Source organism: Petaurus breviceps, unplaced genomic scaffold (assembly GCF_028583685.1).
Source record: "Petaurus breviceps papuanus isolate PSGF00001 unplaced genomic scaffold, PetGlider_PUasm1.0 90903, whole genome shotgun sequence".
In the NCBI taxonomy this organism is placed as follows: domain Eukaryota; kingdom Metazoa; phylum Chordata; class Mammalia; order Diprotodontia; family Petauridae; genus Petaurus; species Petaurus breviceps.
Genome location: NW_027187376.1, coordinates 10,496,546 through 10,513,503, shown reverse-complemented (window position 1 = coordinate 10,513,503; position 16,958 = coordinate 10,496,546). Strand labels below are relative to the sequence as shown.

The 16,958-nt window shown below is 36.2% G+C and overlaps 1 protein-coding gene across 1 annotated transcript in view; it reads left to right on the top strand.

Annotated features, from left to right (window-relative positions):
• The window catches only part of UNC80 (unc-80 homolog, NALCN channel complex subunit), a 219,338-nt gene that overhangs the window by 79,418 nt on the left and 122,962 nt on the right, over positions 1–16,958 (top strand). The window contains exons 20-21 of the mRNA XM_069075228.1: positions 11,026–11,238; positions 16,505–16,640. Coding sequence (XP_068931329.1) covers positions 11,026–11,238; positions 16,505–16,640 — 349 coding nt within the window. The remainder of the gene's footprint in view (positions 1–11,025; positions 11,239–16,504; positions 16,641–16,958) is intronic.

Below are 16,958 nucleotides of genomic sequence, written 5' to 3'. Positions count from 1 at the left end.
TTGAGAATTGCTATATATGGATAACACTATTAGATTCCATGATAACACTAGATATGAAATTTGAAAACTTGAGGAGACGGCCTTCCTGGCAATTTGTGTATTTATTAAAACTAAAGCATATGAAAACTTTGTAACAAACCAGTACCTTCTAATATAATTATAACTCTGTACCTTCTTAGATATCAGTTCTAGAAATAGCAGAGGGCTACGAGATCATAAAGTTTGTCTCCCCCTACCATTTTACAGAAAAGCAAAGTGTGGATCAGAGAAGTCAAATAAGGTCCTGGTCACACAGATAGTAAATAGCAGAGCCAGTATTTGACTCTAGGTCTTTTAATTCTAAATTTAATGTTTTTTTTCCACTTCATCAGATTAAATTCCTGCCTCAGTTGGTCATTAAAATGGATTAAAAAGTTCTTAGAACTATCTTAGTTTCTGTGTCATATCTTGGAAATCATCTAATCCTTATATTTAACTCATTCATTTGTTTTAGTCTACTTGCAACTTTATTGAGCTAAATTTTATGTTAGGCAAAAGTCTTTCCATTTGTTCAAAACTACAATTTCACCCTCCAAAAATCAGAAATGCTGTGGTTTTTTTTTTATCCTGTGGCATGTTTAATTGTCCTTCACAAAATGACAGCAGCTCAGAATTGGAAAAAGTCTCAAATGTCATCTAGTCAGACCTCTAATGTTACAAGAATTCCCCTCTCCATTACAACACTGAAAATGGCTACTTGGCTAGCCTTCAACATGAAGTCTCCTCATGAAGTGAAACTCATACTTTCAGAGATGGTCCATTCTGCTTACATCAAAGCCAAGTCTGCCACTTAGCACCTTCCATTTCCTGATCTGAGTAGCTCTTTGTAACTTCTACCCATTGGTTTCCTTGTGCTGAGCATAACAAGTCTTTATGGGTGGTCTTCCACATGACAGTCCTTCAAATACTTGGTCAGCTATGTTCCTCTCCCTAAGATTTCACTAAGCTAAACATTATCAGTTGCTTCCATGAATGTTCCTATGGCATGGTTTCCAGTCCTTCTGCCATCAAGGCTTTCTTTTCCTGCTCCAGTCCTTCTAAAACATCATACCTAGAACTGAAGACAATATTTCAGTACAGTCTCATTGGGGCGATCCATATTTTAAAGGAAAAAATATCTTTGAAGATATTTTAAAATTTCATCATTCTTTCTTGAAAGCATGCTATAGTGAATGAAAAATTCAGAATCATAAGATTAGAAGAGTCATTGAACTATCTAGTCAATCCTTCTACCTCTGGGCTAAATTAAAGTTATATAGTCTCAGAGTGATTAGTGTCTGGTCTTTTCAAATTTTTTTCAGATTAGAAAGCCAAGTGCCAAAGACTCATTTTCTAGATGCTGGGGTGACTCTGGGTAGGCTCTAACCCTGAAATCAGGCCAGGGATACTGGTAAGGGCACAGACATGGTGGAACTACACTAGGGTACAAGGCTGGGATTTGGTCACAAGCACCAAGATAAGAGCCTAATTATAAAACCCAGGATACAAAATTAGAGCAGGAATAGAAACAGTCTTGAGATACCAAGCTTATGAATTTATGGATCCTTTTCTTTCCCTTACCAGTCAACCAGATCGGTCCCAGAGATTAGAATGTAGTTAGACCAATAGGTGAGGATTGTGTGTTCTCAAACCAGCAGAAAGTTAGGTGATTTATTTATTCTCTGATTGACTTAAGTAAATCTCTGTTAAATCTTGTCTTTTAAGGTAGTAGATGACACTTAGTCTTAATAACATGATTCAATTAAGAAGTAATTAAACTGAATTATTAATCCAAAATACAAATATATTGATGAATTCTTTATTAATTATAACTGGATTACTAACTCAGTTTTTCTTCAGTTACTGTTCAACACCTAAAGCTGAATCAATCAAATTTGAAATATGAGTAAATATGGGTTTGAGTCTCTGTTTTTATGCTTTTTATGTTTTTCTGAGGCAAAAGCTTCTAAAGACCTATGATACCCATTGACAAAGGAGGTGCATGCATAATACAAATGTTGAGAGTTCATTTAAAGTGGGCTTCATTAGCCATGTGCCTGTGGCTCTAAGGAACATAGATACCAGAATATGCTGTTTGCTAAAATGCTTTAATATTGTGTAGTTGTTCCCTGTAGCTCAGTCCAAAGGTCTGGACTTTAGTAAGCATAAAGCCATTCTTTGCATTTGTTTTGAATATAAAGTTTAAACACAGTCTTTTAGTCGAAGAAAATAATATTCAATGTTTTATTTAAAAAAAACAGCAATGACATTTTGCTTTCTTAGCCATATAACTTAAATGTTTTTTTTTTATTTTTTAGAAAGCATTCCCAAGATCCTTAGGAAGAAAAATTCTGTCAAACAACAGAATTACAGAAACATATGTACAGGCTTATGGAATGTTTATGTTCAAAATTTATGCAAATTGAAAGCTTTTTATTTATTTCAAATGTGTCCCCTAGCATTGTTGCTATGACAACTGACAAAAAATTAGGGGTAATCAGCTCCAGTTTCAGGTTCAGCCCAGCCTCTCCTGACATTTTTTTCTTGCTAAAAAATTAAGAAGAACTGAATGTAATTCCTTTCAAAGACATCTGATGTTTTTGAAAGGGCCTTCATTTATTGCCAAAGCTCTGAGTGTATACACAAAATGAAGCAAAGACAATTATACAAAAAGTCAAGTGATAATAATAACAGTAATAACTCATTTTAAAAATGTTTTAAGATTGAAAAAGCACTTCATCTTATGATAGGAAATCTGAGTATTCTCATTTTACAAATGAGTAAACTGAGGCTCAGAGAGTACAGTGGTTTACCCAGATTCATACTCCTAGTAAATGTCAGAACTAATGCGTGAACTCTGATCTTCTTGTTCTAGCACCAGCATTCTTTTTACTAGACCAGGCTGCAAAAACATTCAATTTTAGGAATAATCACCACAAACACCCATTCTCTACAAGTAATCTCTGTTAACTATAATATTGCTTTGACCACAACTACTCCAGGAGTGGACAGAGGGAGAGAAAGCCTGTCAGATACCTGATGCTATATTCAGGCAAAGGAGTCAATATAGGTTAAGTAAAAAATATGGAATCCCAAATTTGTGCCCTGCAACAGGTGTGGAGTCAATACATAGCCAGAAGTACATTTTTTCTTTGCTGTCAGTGACTTTCCTGTCAGTGATTTAAAGTCGGTTAGCATGCTGTACTCATGAAAACTGCAGCTTACTACATTAAATGTATTATATTATTCTAGTTGAGAGGTCAGAAAGATCCATGTAACTGCCCAAAGGGAGACATACAAGATTGGATGTTACATAATAGGGTCTGTTCACCACTGGGCTCTGGCAATAAAGGATCAATTAGTGATCATTTTGGTATTAGAAACTTAAAAATACTTCCTGAAAATAGAAAGAAAAAAAGGAGGGAGGGTTCTGTGCTGTAACCTTCAGTGGACAACAATATTTGCCAGAACTTCCGAGCAAAATAAAGTCAGAATCAGATTATTTTGCATCTTTCTGCTTTAAAATACTAGAGGAGACCTGGTCTTTCCATTTGAAAAGATGGTAATTCAGCCATTTCATTCTGGTTTATCTCCCACTGGCAACCAAAAGCTAGAAAACTAGGATTCAGCTCAGACAATAAGATAAGAATAGTGAATTCCATCTCTGGTTTTGCCACATATTAAATATCATACAGAAATCCTCAAACATTTCTCAAAACTAATTTTAATTGATTTCCTGTTTATAAATAGAGTAGATTCTTTTTCACATGGATAGCCCATGCCATTATGGATAACTGACATGTTCATCATATATTTACTGTATATAATGATTATATTTGAAGACAGCAGGATTTGACTCATTTTAAAATAATAAGCTATTAAAATAAGATTCTACTATACATTTCATACAGTGCTTTTTTTTTGTCTTTTTTTTTGGAGGGGGAAGGCAGGGCAATTAGGGTTAAGTGACTTGCCTAAGGCCACACAGCTAGTAATTGTTAAGTGTCTGAGGCCGGATTTGAACTCAGGTCCTACTGACACCAGGGCTGGTACTTTATTCACTGTGCCACCCAGCTGCCCCCATACAGTGCTTTTTAAAAAAAATTCTAAAGTGTTGCAAAAATTAACCAATTTTCTAACAGCCTATTCCCAAATAGGTTTAGAATTACTAAAAAAAAAAAAAAGATAAATCTATAGAAGACCAATTAATCTTTAAAAAATGAACGAATTAAAAAAGGCTACTATCTAGTGATACCTTAGGTATATGTCCTTGTTGTAGAATTAAGGTTTAATATTGGTAACTTCTTGAAGGACTGTTTATTATGTTATAAGGAAATAAAGCACATAGAGTAATGATTTATCTAATGGTTTATAAGAACTGATCCTTTCTTACTTGGAATGGGACACTGGCTGACCTAAAAACAACTTCAGTAGATCCCCACTGTTTCTCCACTAGGCTTAAGTAGTATACATAGGTCCTTCTGAGTTTATTGTCCACAACTTATTAATCACATCTTCAATGTGAAGTCACATCTGCCAATAAAAAAAGGAATGTAATATTCTAATTTATTTACCAAGGAATCTTTCGGTGACACCTTCTGTTAGTGTCCTTATTGTCCGATATCCACATAATATGTGACTGAGGTGGAAATTATTGTCTGATATCCACATAATATGTGACTGAGGTGGAAATTAGAGAGTTCTAGATTTCCCAAGAAACTACAAACTACTCCAGATACTTCCAATATTGAATACATCCAGAAAAAGAAACTGTGTAACACTGTTCTCCTCCTCAGACTATTGAGGGAGAATATCATGCATTTCTGTGAAAGTCAAAGTTGTAGATCATTTCAGAACTGTTATTTTCAAGCCCCTGAATCATATACAAAGCTTTTCCCAGGCAGTTGAAAATCAGGTTGTCTGATTTTCTGTGGGCTGATGAGGCTTATGTAGTTCAGTCTGCTCCAATCTGACCATGTCAACATGGCCTCAGAAAAATGGAACTGACTGTAAATATAATCAGACCAGAAGATGCGTAGTGCTCTTTCCATAGAAATGCTGGGTCCAACCATATTGAAAAAGGCCACAAATATGACTAAAATGAATAATATGACTAAATGAATAATAAATATGGATAAAACTAAGATGAATCTTAACCTTAAATGATTTGGATGACCAAGGTCTGTACCCTCTGTTCATTGAATGGAAAGGGCACTTCCTTCTCTGGAGATTTCAATCAAGAAACTAAGCTTCCTCTTAAGATTCAGTGAATTTTTCTTATGGTAAGAAGAAAGTCTTCTTAAACAGCATCTGCAGAGCAACATGAATATTACCTTCCATTCATCTGCTTGTGTTGCAAAATTTGAGAGACAACAGTGGGGAAAATTAAGAGGAAAACTTGAAATTGGAAGTCGTTTGGTTGTAAATGTTAGCAGGTAAAGAGCTGTGTTGCATAATGGTATTTTTAGATATCTTTGAAAATTTAACTAGATAACTTTAATGATAGAGGTATTTTTCACTCACTTGTGAAGTTTTTTTCCTTCAGTGCTACTCTGGGGATTATGAATCATTCATTGTTGGAATACAAGCATTCAGGCGGCATCAATCCATCATAGAGAGGCAGTAAAGGAAGAAATGTTTTCAGAAGAGTAATTTTAAAACTATGGCCTACTCTTATTTCAAAATAATAAGCAAAATTCTTCCTTTGGGGAGTGGCAATAGAGTAGAATTTTTGCTTTGGTGTTTAGTTTTAATTTTCACTGTAGTAACCTGTGGTTCTTTTCAGCTATGCAACATTCGCCTGATTCATTTTTCTCCATTTGTGATGTGTTTCTCTGTGATGTCAATTCATCCCTGTCCATTCTGTCATATCTCCATCTTTCTCTTGCTGCTTCTTCAGATTGCACTGCGTGTTAAGAGGTAAGATCTGTCAAAGGAGGTGAAAGTGACTTATGTTTAAGTCCAGGAAGAATCCTCTCTCCAGGGATTTCCATTTTTCTGCCTGAACATCAGCACTTTGACACAACTTTTTATGAGGATCTTTTGAAAACATTAGTTCCATCTCACTCTTGAGTGCCTCATTTCCTCCCCTGCACACCCTGAGTTTTGAATCCATGTTACGGACCATCTGCTGTTCTACTAGACCACACATCATAGTCCTTGCTTTTGCACCTTGATTGACTCTTTCCATCTTCTGTAGGGTAACATGCACGCTGCAAAGCAAGGGAAAAGGATATCTGTACCAAACATGGTTTCATTGGGCACGAAGTTCCAGAATGTTGAGCCTCTCACCAGACCCCCACAGAAATGTAGTAATAGAACAACTTGTGAATTGTGTGATTACTCCTTATTCACAGCATAATAGGGTCACAGAGTTAAAGCTAAAAGGGAATTTAGAGGTCATTTAATTCAAGCCTCTCATTTTACAGGTGAGGAACTGAGGTTCAGAGAGGTCAAGATTCATGTCCAAGGTCACACAGACAGTAAATGGCAGAGCTGGGATTTGAACTCAGGTTCCCTGGTTCCAAGTCCAGAACTTTTTCTACCATACACACCACCTCACTCTTAAAATAATGTATGTAAAAAAATCTTTGCAAATCTTAAAACACTGTATGAATTTTTTCAAATCTTACCCAGTTTGTCTGTGCACACAGATAATTAACTAGTCAGCTAGGTATCAAATCTACCCTACTGCAAAAGGCCTTAGAATTAAGTATTGTGTCATTAAGGGCATATGGTGGGGCTAAGATGGAAAGTAGTCTCCATTCAACTAGAAAGTTTGGGCAAGAACTTCCCCAGGATCAATTAGTAACAATACCTAAGTTTTACTTTGTGAAATTCCCAAGAACTAAGAACTGGTATTGTTAACAACTTTAATGAAGGGTCTTGACTTTTTTTCTGCAGTAGCCTCCTTCTTGGAAAGTAATTGTTTTTAAGGGTGTTTTGTTTTTTCTTAATGGACTAAAGTAATCAGCATCTAATAATCACCTGAGACCCCAAGCTTAGGTCCATTTATTTAGCCTTTAAATTTCTCAGCTTATTACCTTTGTTTTTGCCATCTGAGAATTTAGAAGAAGTAAACACAGAATCACTATTACACAGATTTGGATTAGGGGAGGAGAGCCCTCTCATTAATTCTAGAAGTCAAAATAACCACCTCATAATATTCTCCTTCTACATTCACATGAAACACCTTCTCAGGCTCCCCATTATCATGCCAGAATCCCCAAGTGTTAGAAGAATGCCATATTAGAATAAATGTCAATTCCACAGCCTTTCAAGCTACTGTCTCCTTACCCAGCTTTTCAAGGTAACTGATTGGTTCCATCCATTTAAAAAAATCTCTCTGTCTACTAGTCAAATAGGTATTGGGTCTTATGATCATATCTCAAGCTGAAAGGGACCCCAGAAGCTGTAAAATCCAATACTTCTTTTCTAGTTGAGAAAACTAAGGTTTAGAGAGATTAAGAGACTTGCCCAAGGTCACAGAGGTAGTTATCATAGATGGAATTTAAACTATTCTCATTATACTATTCTGCTTCTCCTTTGATACATGTGTCCATGTCTAATATCTATTTTATAGGCATACTGCCCATATGAGATCATTGTTTGTTATGTGGAATCATCATCACACTCCTAAAATCAGTCCCTAAGAATTGTCTTAAACGTTGTACATCCAATGCAGTTGGTGACAGATTTTTAGAAATGGTGTTTGTTTGCTTTATTTGTGCATTCTTAGTTAATCTTTTAAAAAAATTATGAAAGTCTCAGCAAGTAAGAGCACCGGCTCTAGTGTCAGGATGACCTGGGGATCAAATCTGGGCTCAGATACTTAGTACTACACCCAGAAATAACTGGCTGTGTAACCTTGAGCAAGTTACTTAACCCCAATTGCTTTAAAAAAATTATGAAAGTAATGTATAGAAATATACTTTGATCTCATAAAGAATATTTCTGAGGAAGTTTTGAAGGAACCTACTTCCTTAAGTGATCCTCAAGTAACCATCACACTATCACAAAACAAATCCTAAAAAAATTATTTTCCCCACACCTCCCTCTACCTGGAAGTACCCTAGAGTCCTATCCATGATTATGTTTATAACAGCAAGTTTACATTGTAAACTCTAGTGAGTACTCAGCACATGTGCTGATTAATGGAGTTGACAGTTCATCACTGGGCTCTAGAGATATGAAATAGTAAATATGTGCCCTTACAGTAATTTGACTCAACTCAGAAGGTAATATCTATAGAGCTATGCTCCAGTTACTTGCTCTTCTTGTGGTAAAGAATGGGGGGAATCACTCGTCCAATCAACCTTGAAAATATTAAGGATTTCTTTTAAGTAGGTGATGCATGCAGGAGACAGAAAGATGGAAACCTACTAATAGGAAACTGAGAGAAAGGAGAGTTGTACAACAGCAATGAAAGCTAAGACAAAGGAAGAAATGAGACACCCCAAAATGCACAAATGGAACACCCACAGATAGAATATTGTAAAAAGAAATGTGAGGAGATAACTATAGCATGATACGAAAATGCTGACAAATGACAGGGGATGTTAGGAGATATAAGAAAGCAAATGGAGATTTAAAAATTGGATGATTTAAGAAGAAAACAATCATATGAGAAGGGAAAGGTCAGAACAATGGTTAAAAATTAATGGTATATTCAGTTATTGAAAGGGAAGGAGGGAAGGAAGGAAGGAAGAAAGGAAGGAAGGAAGGAAGGAAGGAAGGAAGGAAGGAAGGAAGGAAGGAAGGAAGGAAGGAAGGAAGGAAGGAAGGAAGGAAGGAAGGAAGGAAGGAAGGAAGCCAAGGAGGGAGGGAGGGAGGAAGGAAGGAAGCCAGGGAGGGAGGGAGGAAGGAAGGAAGGAAGCCAGGGAGGGAGGGAGGAAGGAAAAGAATCATCTAAACTATCCATCCCAAAACTGCATATATATTAAAAAATCATAGTCTTGGAATTAGTTATCTATGCTTGTTTATTTGGTTATTTTAAATGTATTTTAATTCTACCAATAGCCTAGGAAACATTTTATGTTAAAATGGCTCCTAAAGGTAAGACAAATCAAACATAATTGAATTCAGTGGATAGGGAGAGAGATGAAGAACAATATGTTGGACCTGGGATTTTGTTTCAAAGCATGACCAAAATATATTAAGCCAGTTCTACTTTACAATCCAAAAATATTACCCACATTTACCCATCTTCTCTAGGATCTTTTACCTAATTCCTAATGGATCTATTCATTGTGACAATATATTGCTAACAACTAAATTGAGATAATAACTTACAAATCACTAGCATCTCTTTATTGATGAAGGTAGCTAACAACATAAAATGTTTTAAAAGATATTAAATAGTAATTTGTTAGGATTTATTGTCTTCAATTAATATCTCATTTTAAAAAATGACTGTGATGTGACAGCCTTGTAGGAAGAACTTCAGATGTCATCATTCCTTGAAGGATTATTATACTGTCTTTGGTTCTAAGATCACAGTAGAGTGGTATGAACTTTGGCATTCTGGGAATCCTATCTACAGCCTTCTTTCTCCCCCTCATTCCCCTTACAAAACATATCTTTTATAAACACGTCTCTAAAATATCTTCAACAACAGTTTGTTGTTGGACAGATTAGAAGAAATGTTAATTTGTTTCCCCAAAATGCTTTGTTTCTTATGAATCACTTGGATAATTTCCTGTCTTAACAAATTTAAAAATAATTTCCTACATCTTTTGTATTCTTTGTATTGAATAATAAAAACAGACTAAGTCATCCTAAAACTATATATTCTATTTTCTAACTAGCCAGAAGATATCCTGTGGCACAAACAGGTAGTAATGTTATGATGATGAGGATGAGGTTGATGATATAATTTATAGCATACATTTCATATGTATTTATGGGCTAATAAAATTTACAGGAATAACAACCATATTTATATTTATTTTAAACTTTGCAAAGTGCTTTACATACATTATTTCATTTGCAACTCATAATAGCCCTGTATGTATAGGAATTATTAGTCCCATTTTTCAGATTAGAAGACTGAGGCTTAGAGAAGTTAAGTGATTAGACCTGGATCACAGAGCTATCAAGTATCAAACCAGATTTGGAAACCAGAATTTTAAAATTCTGAATGCAGTACTGTCTTTATTTCTCCAAGTTGCTTTTCGTGATATCAATAGCCACATCCTTCTGCTAAAATAACAAAACCAATAGTGATACTTTACATATTTGTAGTGTTCAACAATTTATAAAACACTTTAGCATACAGCATCTCATTTGACCCTTAAAATTCTGTGGGATAGACTGAGCAGGTATTATCATTCCTATTTCACAGATGACTAAACTAAGTCTCAGGGGCCAAGAAAACAAATTGAACAATAAGCTTCAGTGGAATACAGCTAAGATCTTCTGTTGAGTGGGACAGTATGAACTTTATTTTCATTCACCTCACACAAATTGAATTAAGTGGAGAGAAACTAAATGCTCAAGAATTTTACTAAAATGAGGGCCTAAAGTACTAGAACTAGAGTGTTTGCCTGCTTCATGATGAGGGCCATTCTTTCTCCACATATTCATTGAAACCCAGCACTCTCCCACATACCTTGGTTTGGCCATATACCTTAGTTTGCATGCCAAAGCATGCCACAGCTGCCCCCTGAATGTACGAAAGTGGTTGGTGGGTATGGACATAGGTATTAGTGAGCTATTTCTGAAACCAATATGCTCAAAAGCAAAAACTTGCTTGAATTTTTTTCTCCATGATTCAAATTTCTTAAGCCTGTGGACCTCATGCTACTGACTGACACCATTTTGGAAGTCCAATATGAGAAAAATGAAAAATAATGGAAGTACAAGTAAATTAAAAGCAATTATTTGTTCACTCTGAGGCCCTAGGAAAATTACTGGTTCCCAAATGGCGCGTTTATTTCCTAGTTGGGCAACTTCATGTTCTTTGCTTCGATCATATCTGATTTCCTTTTTCCTTCCAATTTGAATCAGGAAGCTCCAGTGGTGGCCAGAGCAGCCTTGTTCCTAGAGTGCGCTCGCTTTGTTCACCGTTGCAACCGTGGCAACTGGCCTGAGTGGATGAAAGGACACCATGTCAACATCACAAAGAAAGGCCTTTCCCGAGGCCGATCACCAATCGTGGGCAACAAGCGGAATCAAAAGTTACAGTGGAATGCAGCCAAGCTCTTCTACCAGTGGGGAGATGTGAGCCACAGTTGTTACTTCTTTTGTAAAAATTGAGTGAAATTGAGTTAGTAAGGACTTCTCATAGAATGGGACACTGATGATTTTAAATTATTTTCCCTAATCACTGAAATATAAACTCAAAGGAAAAATCAAGTGGAGTGGTCTTTGAGTTCATTCTATGAGAGTTGGTATGGTGTTGGTTACAAAAAGAAGTTGGAAGATTGAGATTAAAATTCCAGGTTACCACTTACTCTCTGGCTGTGGTATCTTCCTGAGACTTAGTTTCCTCCTTTTTGAAATAGAAATATTAATACCTGCCCTGCCTTTTCCTGACAGGACTGATGCAAAGGTTGTACTGTTAATTCAGAGTTAGAAAGGATTCCTGAGTGCATCTAGTCAGTCTCCTAATTTTATGATAAGGACCAAAGAAAGGAAGTGACTTGTATAGGGTCACACAGGTAGTAAGTATCAGAGGTAGGATTAAAACCCAGGTTCTCTCCCTCCAGGGTCATTGCTTTTCACTATACCCTACCTTCTCCTATCAGAGAGACTGACCTGCCCTATCTTATCCTGACAGATCCTTTTTTAAAATAATTAACTGAAATAAAATTCCTAACTTCCCTTAGTATTCCATTTTAGTGTGTCTATTAATATATCTGACAATATAGAAGGATCTTCTTTTTGTCTAAGTTTCTCCTGAATCATGCCAAGAAATGTCAACTATACATAGGATTTTGAGGCTTATGTTAACTATGTATTTGTGTACATATGTGAATTCATGTTTTGCATTAAATCAATTGTTTATATTCTTAAAAACAAGTCATTTAGCATACAAAAGACAATATGATGTCTTTCATAAAGTTTTATTTAAAAAAAACTTTCTAGTTCTGTTATCATTGGATAAAAATCAATGGCTTTTAGAATTAGATGGATCCATATGCTTTTTCTTTGAATATCTAATTGTTTTATTAAAAAGTATATTAATGTTTCTTTTTGTAAATAATTCAATACTCAAAATAGAACAAAGATCAAAAGAAATGCAAAATCCTAGGTAAAATTTGAATACCTGTCATGATTGTAAAGTCATTTTTGAGTCATGTCCATTCTTTGTGACCCTTCTCCAGCTCATTTTATAGATGAAAAAACTGAGACAAATAAGGTTAAGTGACTTGCCCAAGGTCACACAGCTACTAAGTGTAAGAGCCAGATTTGAACTTAGGAAGATGAGTCTTCCTGACTGGAACTCCATCCATTGTTTAACTTAGCTGCCCAGTACTTGTTATAAGTGCTGCTTATTTAAAGGTTTGCTTTCCTTTACAGCTGGAGAAAGGCCATTACCTTTTAATCAACTCCAGGTTGCCCCAAGACCTTTTTCCTGGTCCTTGACCCTATTAATTCCAACTGGTTCCTTGCTACTATTTAGCAAAATAGATTTAGTTATCTCTGTAAATCTCTGTGAGCTGTAACTGTAAGCTCTGTGAGCTGTAACTGATCTTACCTGTTCTGCACCAAGTCGGTCATTGGCCTGCAATCCAGATCTCCAAATTCTTTCTTAGGATTGTTATGAGGAAAAAAAAGGAAATATTTGTGTAAAAGTTTTAGAATGTGAAAATTTCTGTAAATATATGCTTACTCTCGAGGATAGGGTCTAGACCTGTGAAATTATTGGCATAAAGAACTTAGATGAGAAAACCCTTCTAATAATGCAAGTAGGGCATCTTTTCTGTAATTTATGGCTTTAAAGAGTTGCTAAGAGTACTGAGAAGGCAAATGACTTGCCCAGGGTCATACAACCTATGCGTCTGAAGTAGAATTTGAACTTAAGGCCATCCTGGAGCTAAGGCTAATTCTCTATCCTCTCACTATGTTGCCTCTAGGTGGCTACTGTTATGTGTTTAAAATGAACAAATTGTTTCCAAAACTATTTAGAAGCCCTCAGGAGATTATGTTCCTTCCTTGCCTTCTCACTAAAACACTGATGATGGCCACAAAAGGTTTCAGAGAAACCTAGTGAGCCCTTACTTCCCTGCCATCTGAAAGTCTATTCAGTCGTTGTCTTCACTTGGGAGTTTTAACAGATGGGAATGGTGTCTTGTAGCCAGTTAGCTCCTAGCAGTATGATTATGTGGTTTGTTACTGAGCACAAGAGAATTTGAAAGCCTGTCACCTTGGTGAAGAGAAGCTGAGCTCCTAAGACCAAGAAGTTATGAGACTCCAGATGTTATTATGAAAAGTTCATCCCAAGCTGCCTGTTTTTGTGGGTTTCCTTTTGTGTTTTCCCCTTGTTAGTCATGCTTGGCTGGAGCTTATCAGATTTAGATCAAATTATTTTCCAGGAACTTTTTAAATTGCCCAGTTAGTTTTTTTTTTTTCCTAATAATGGTCAAGTTTGCCACTTAATCTGAAAGGTAAAGACCAGCTCATGCTCACCCTGGGTACAATTCAACACTAATTGCATTTTTTATTTAGGGCACTTTAGCCAAATCCACAACTGCTTTGATTTGGTATTTGTCAAAGAAAACATTATTACTTAGGAATTTGCTTAAAATCTTGATGTGGGCAGAATTCAAGGCAACAGATATTTATTAAAACACCTACTCTTTTGCTTGGCACTATGAATGCAAGATAAGACACAGATTCTTCTCTCAAGGATCTGACCGTCTTCTGCAGAAATATGACAGAGGAAAGAGAAACTCAGAGGAGGCAAAATGCTAAGAGAAATTTGAGGAAACAAGATTTCACTTTCCTCCGAGGAGAGGGGTTGTAGAGAAAAGGGAAGGGAGATATAAGTGGAATTAAGGAAGACTGTGGAGAGGGTGGCATTTTAGCTGAACCTAGAGAGAAAGAAAAGGACTAAAGTAGTTAGAAATTGTAGAGTAGAAAGAAAGTTGGGCTTGGTATCAGGAGAAACCTGAATTCAGATCCTAGCTTTCTTTTTCATTAGTTGTAAAAACTAGGATGTCACATAACCTTTGGGGCATCATGTTTTTTTCTTTTTTACAAAAATGGATTTTATTGACATATTTTGCTTTTGTCCTACCTGGATTTTTTCCCATATCACTCTCCTCCCCTTTCCAAAGAGTTATCTTTCATGACCAAAAAAAAAAATTGTTTTGAAAGATATAAGCAAAGAAAAAGGAAGAGGAAAAAGCACTATCATCAATATGTTGGAAGAAATGAACATTTTATCCAATGATTCAAATTCATGCCCTTTCACCCCCACCCAGAGATCAGGCAGAAGTGTCTTCTCATATCTCTTCTTTGGGACCAAGCTTCTTCTTTGTAATTTCACAATATTCATATTCAATTATTTTGTAGTTGTTTTTCCTTCCATATTTCCATTGTTGTAGTCATTCTGTTTTGTAATCCTGGCTTTTCAACTTCCCTTGCAACAATTTATGGAAGTTTTCTATGCTTCTCCCTATTCATGATACTTTTTCTTTTTTCTAATATTTCTAAGAAATATTCATTTCTTACTAAATTCATTCATCTACCACAATTTGTTTAGTCATTCCCCTCACTGATGGCCCTCTATTTTTGCTCTCAGTTTGATACCACAAAAAGTGCTGTTCTCAACATATTGGGATAAATGCAGTCTTTTTTTTTCCTCCAAACAACCTTCTTGGGATATATACCTTGCATATTTTTTAATATTGAAAGGTGGTAATATTGGAATGGTATAGGAAACAATAACTGGACTTCAGCTCTTAATTTCATTGGTGAATCACTTCCCAGGACATCTGAGTCTGTCCAATATTTTGCTCTTTATAAGGATGTCCCTCATTTTCTCACAACAGAGTTCATTTCTTCGTAAAGGCTAGGACCATTAAGCTGATAATTTGGGCAGCCTTGGTGAATTTATAGTTGTTAGTCATTTTTCAGTCATGTCCAACATTTTGTGACTCCATTTGGGGTTTTCTTTGCAAAGGTTATAGAGTAGTTTGCCATTTCCTTCTCCAGTGGATCCAATAAATCCATTTTCTCAGGCAATCAGAAGCTAAGTGATTTGTCCAGGGTCGCATAGTGTCTAAGGCTGGATTTGAACTCAGGTCTGGGAATTCCAGACCCAGTTCTCTTTCCACTGAACCATTAACTCCCTCCTGGTGAAGTGGTTTCTACTTGCAAATTTGGGAGTGGGGGTGGGTGGGTAAATTATGATGGTGCTCTAATAAGATGACAATTTTGAGTTTCTGGAGATAATGGCATCTGTTGTTTTAAATCCCCATAAAACAAAATTTTGAGCATATTCTATTATTGAATACTTTAAATAGTTACTATTCCTGATGTAATAGTTAAGTATTATAGCTGTGTGTGGGCAGGTAGGTGGCATAGTTGATAGAGCACTGGGCCTGGAGTCAGGAAGATTCATCTTACTGAGTTCAAATCACACATTCTAGCTGTGTGGCTTAACTCTGTTTGCCTCAGTTTCTCATCTGTAAAATGAACTGGAGGAGAAAATGGCAATCACTCCAGTATCTTTGCCAAGAAAACCCCAAATAGAGTCACAAAGAATCAGACATGACTGAAAAACTGACTAAACAGTCGCTACGTGCAAAATTTATTTTGTTTTTTAGTTCATTTTGTTTTGCTTGCTCATTTGTAAAATCACATAAGAAAATCTGCTAGATTATACAAAAGCAGCCCAGGGAAATGTTCCAGTAGTAATAGCCTATTCTCTTAGATTGTCGCTATAAAGCAAACTTTCCATAGACAAAAGAGAATATTCATTAAGTAACCTGTTCTCATGGCTGGAGAGCCAGTCTTATGACCAGAAAGATGTGAATTCAAGTCTTGTCTCTGAGACAAAGGTGTGGAACCCTGGGCAAGTCACTTAACCTCTTAGTGTTCTAAGCAATTCTCTAAGCTGCAGACAATCTAACCTATCTGAACTGACAAAGAATTTCCTTACTTGGTGCTGGCTTACCAATGTAATCACAGGTCCAGTGCCTATCCCTATCCTATAGAATTAACAAAGTGTAGATTGTTTGCATGGTGTTCTGATCCTATAAACCTTTGGTCTAAAACATCTTAGAGATTCCATTAATGGTTTCTGTTTTTCTTTTTTGCTTTTGTTTTGGAGGGGGGGAAAGGCTAGCAATTGGGGTTAAGTGACTTGCCCATGGTCATATGGCTAAATGGTTTCTGTTTTTCAACTTGCATATTTGTAACATCAGGAAAATGGTATTGCCCAGACATATTATGCTGAGAATAGTTCACTAATATTATATTCTCTATAACACCAATTATGTGGAATTTTTTTTTATTCTTTCCCTCCCTGTGGCAGGCGATTGGAGTCCGACTGAATGAACTGTGCCATGGAGAGAGCGAGAGCCCAGCTAATCTGTTGGGTCTCATTTATGACGAGGAGACCAAGAGGAAACTGAGGAAAGAGGATGAGGAGGAAGACTTTTTAGATGACAGTAAGGAGACTCCCTTTACTACAAGAACCCCTGCTTGTAAGAACCTCTGCTTTAGAAAGAGCACTTAATTCTCTTTTCTCTTTCATATTCTTGCCACTTCCCTGTCTTCCCCACACGCTTCACCCTTTTTTGCTGTGCATGTTTTTAAAGCATGTGGACAGGGGCACTGAGAAGAAAACAAGCGGCTATAGATTAGGAGCATGAGTCCTACTCAAGATAAGCCCCTCACCCCATTCACCTTTGTATGTGTCATTTTGCATTTTACTATAGCACAAATATTAAAAATTGTTTCTATCACCTTCAGAGGGAATATCACTG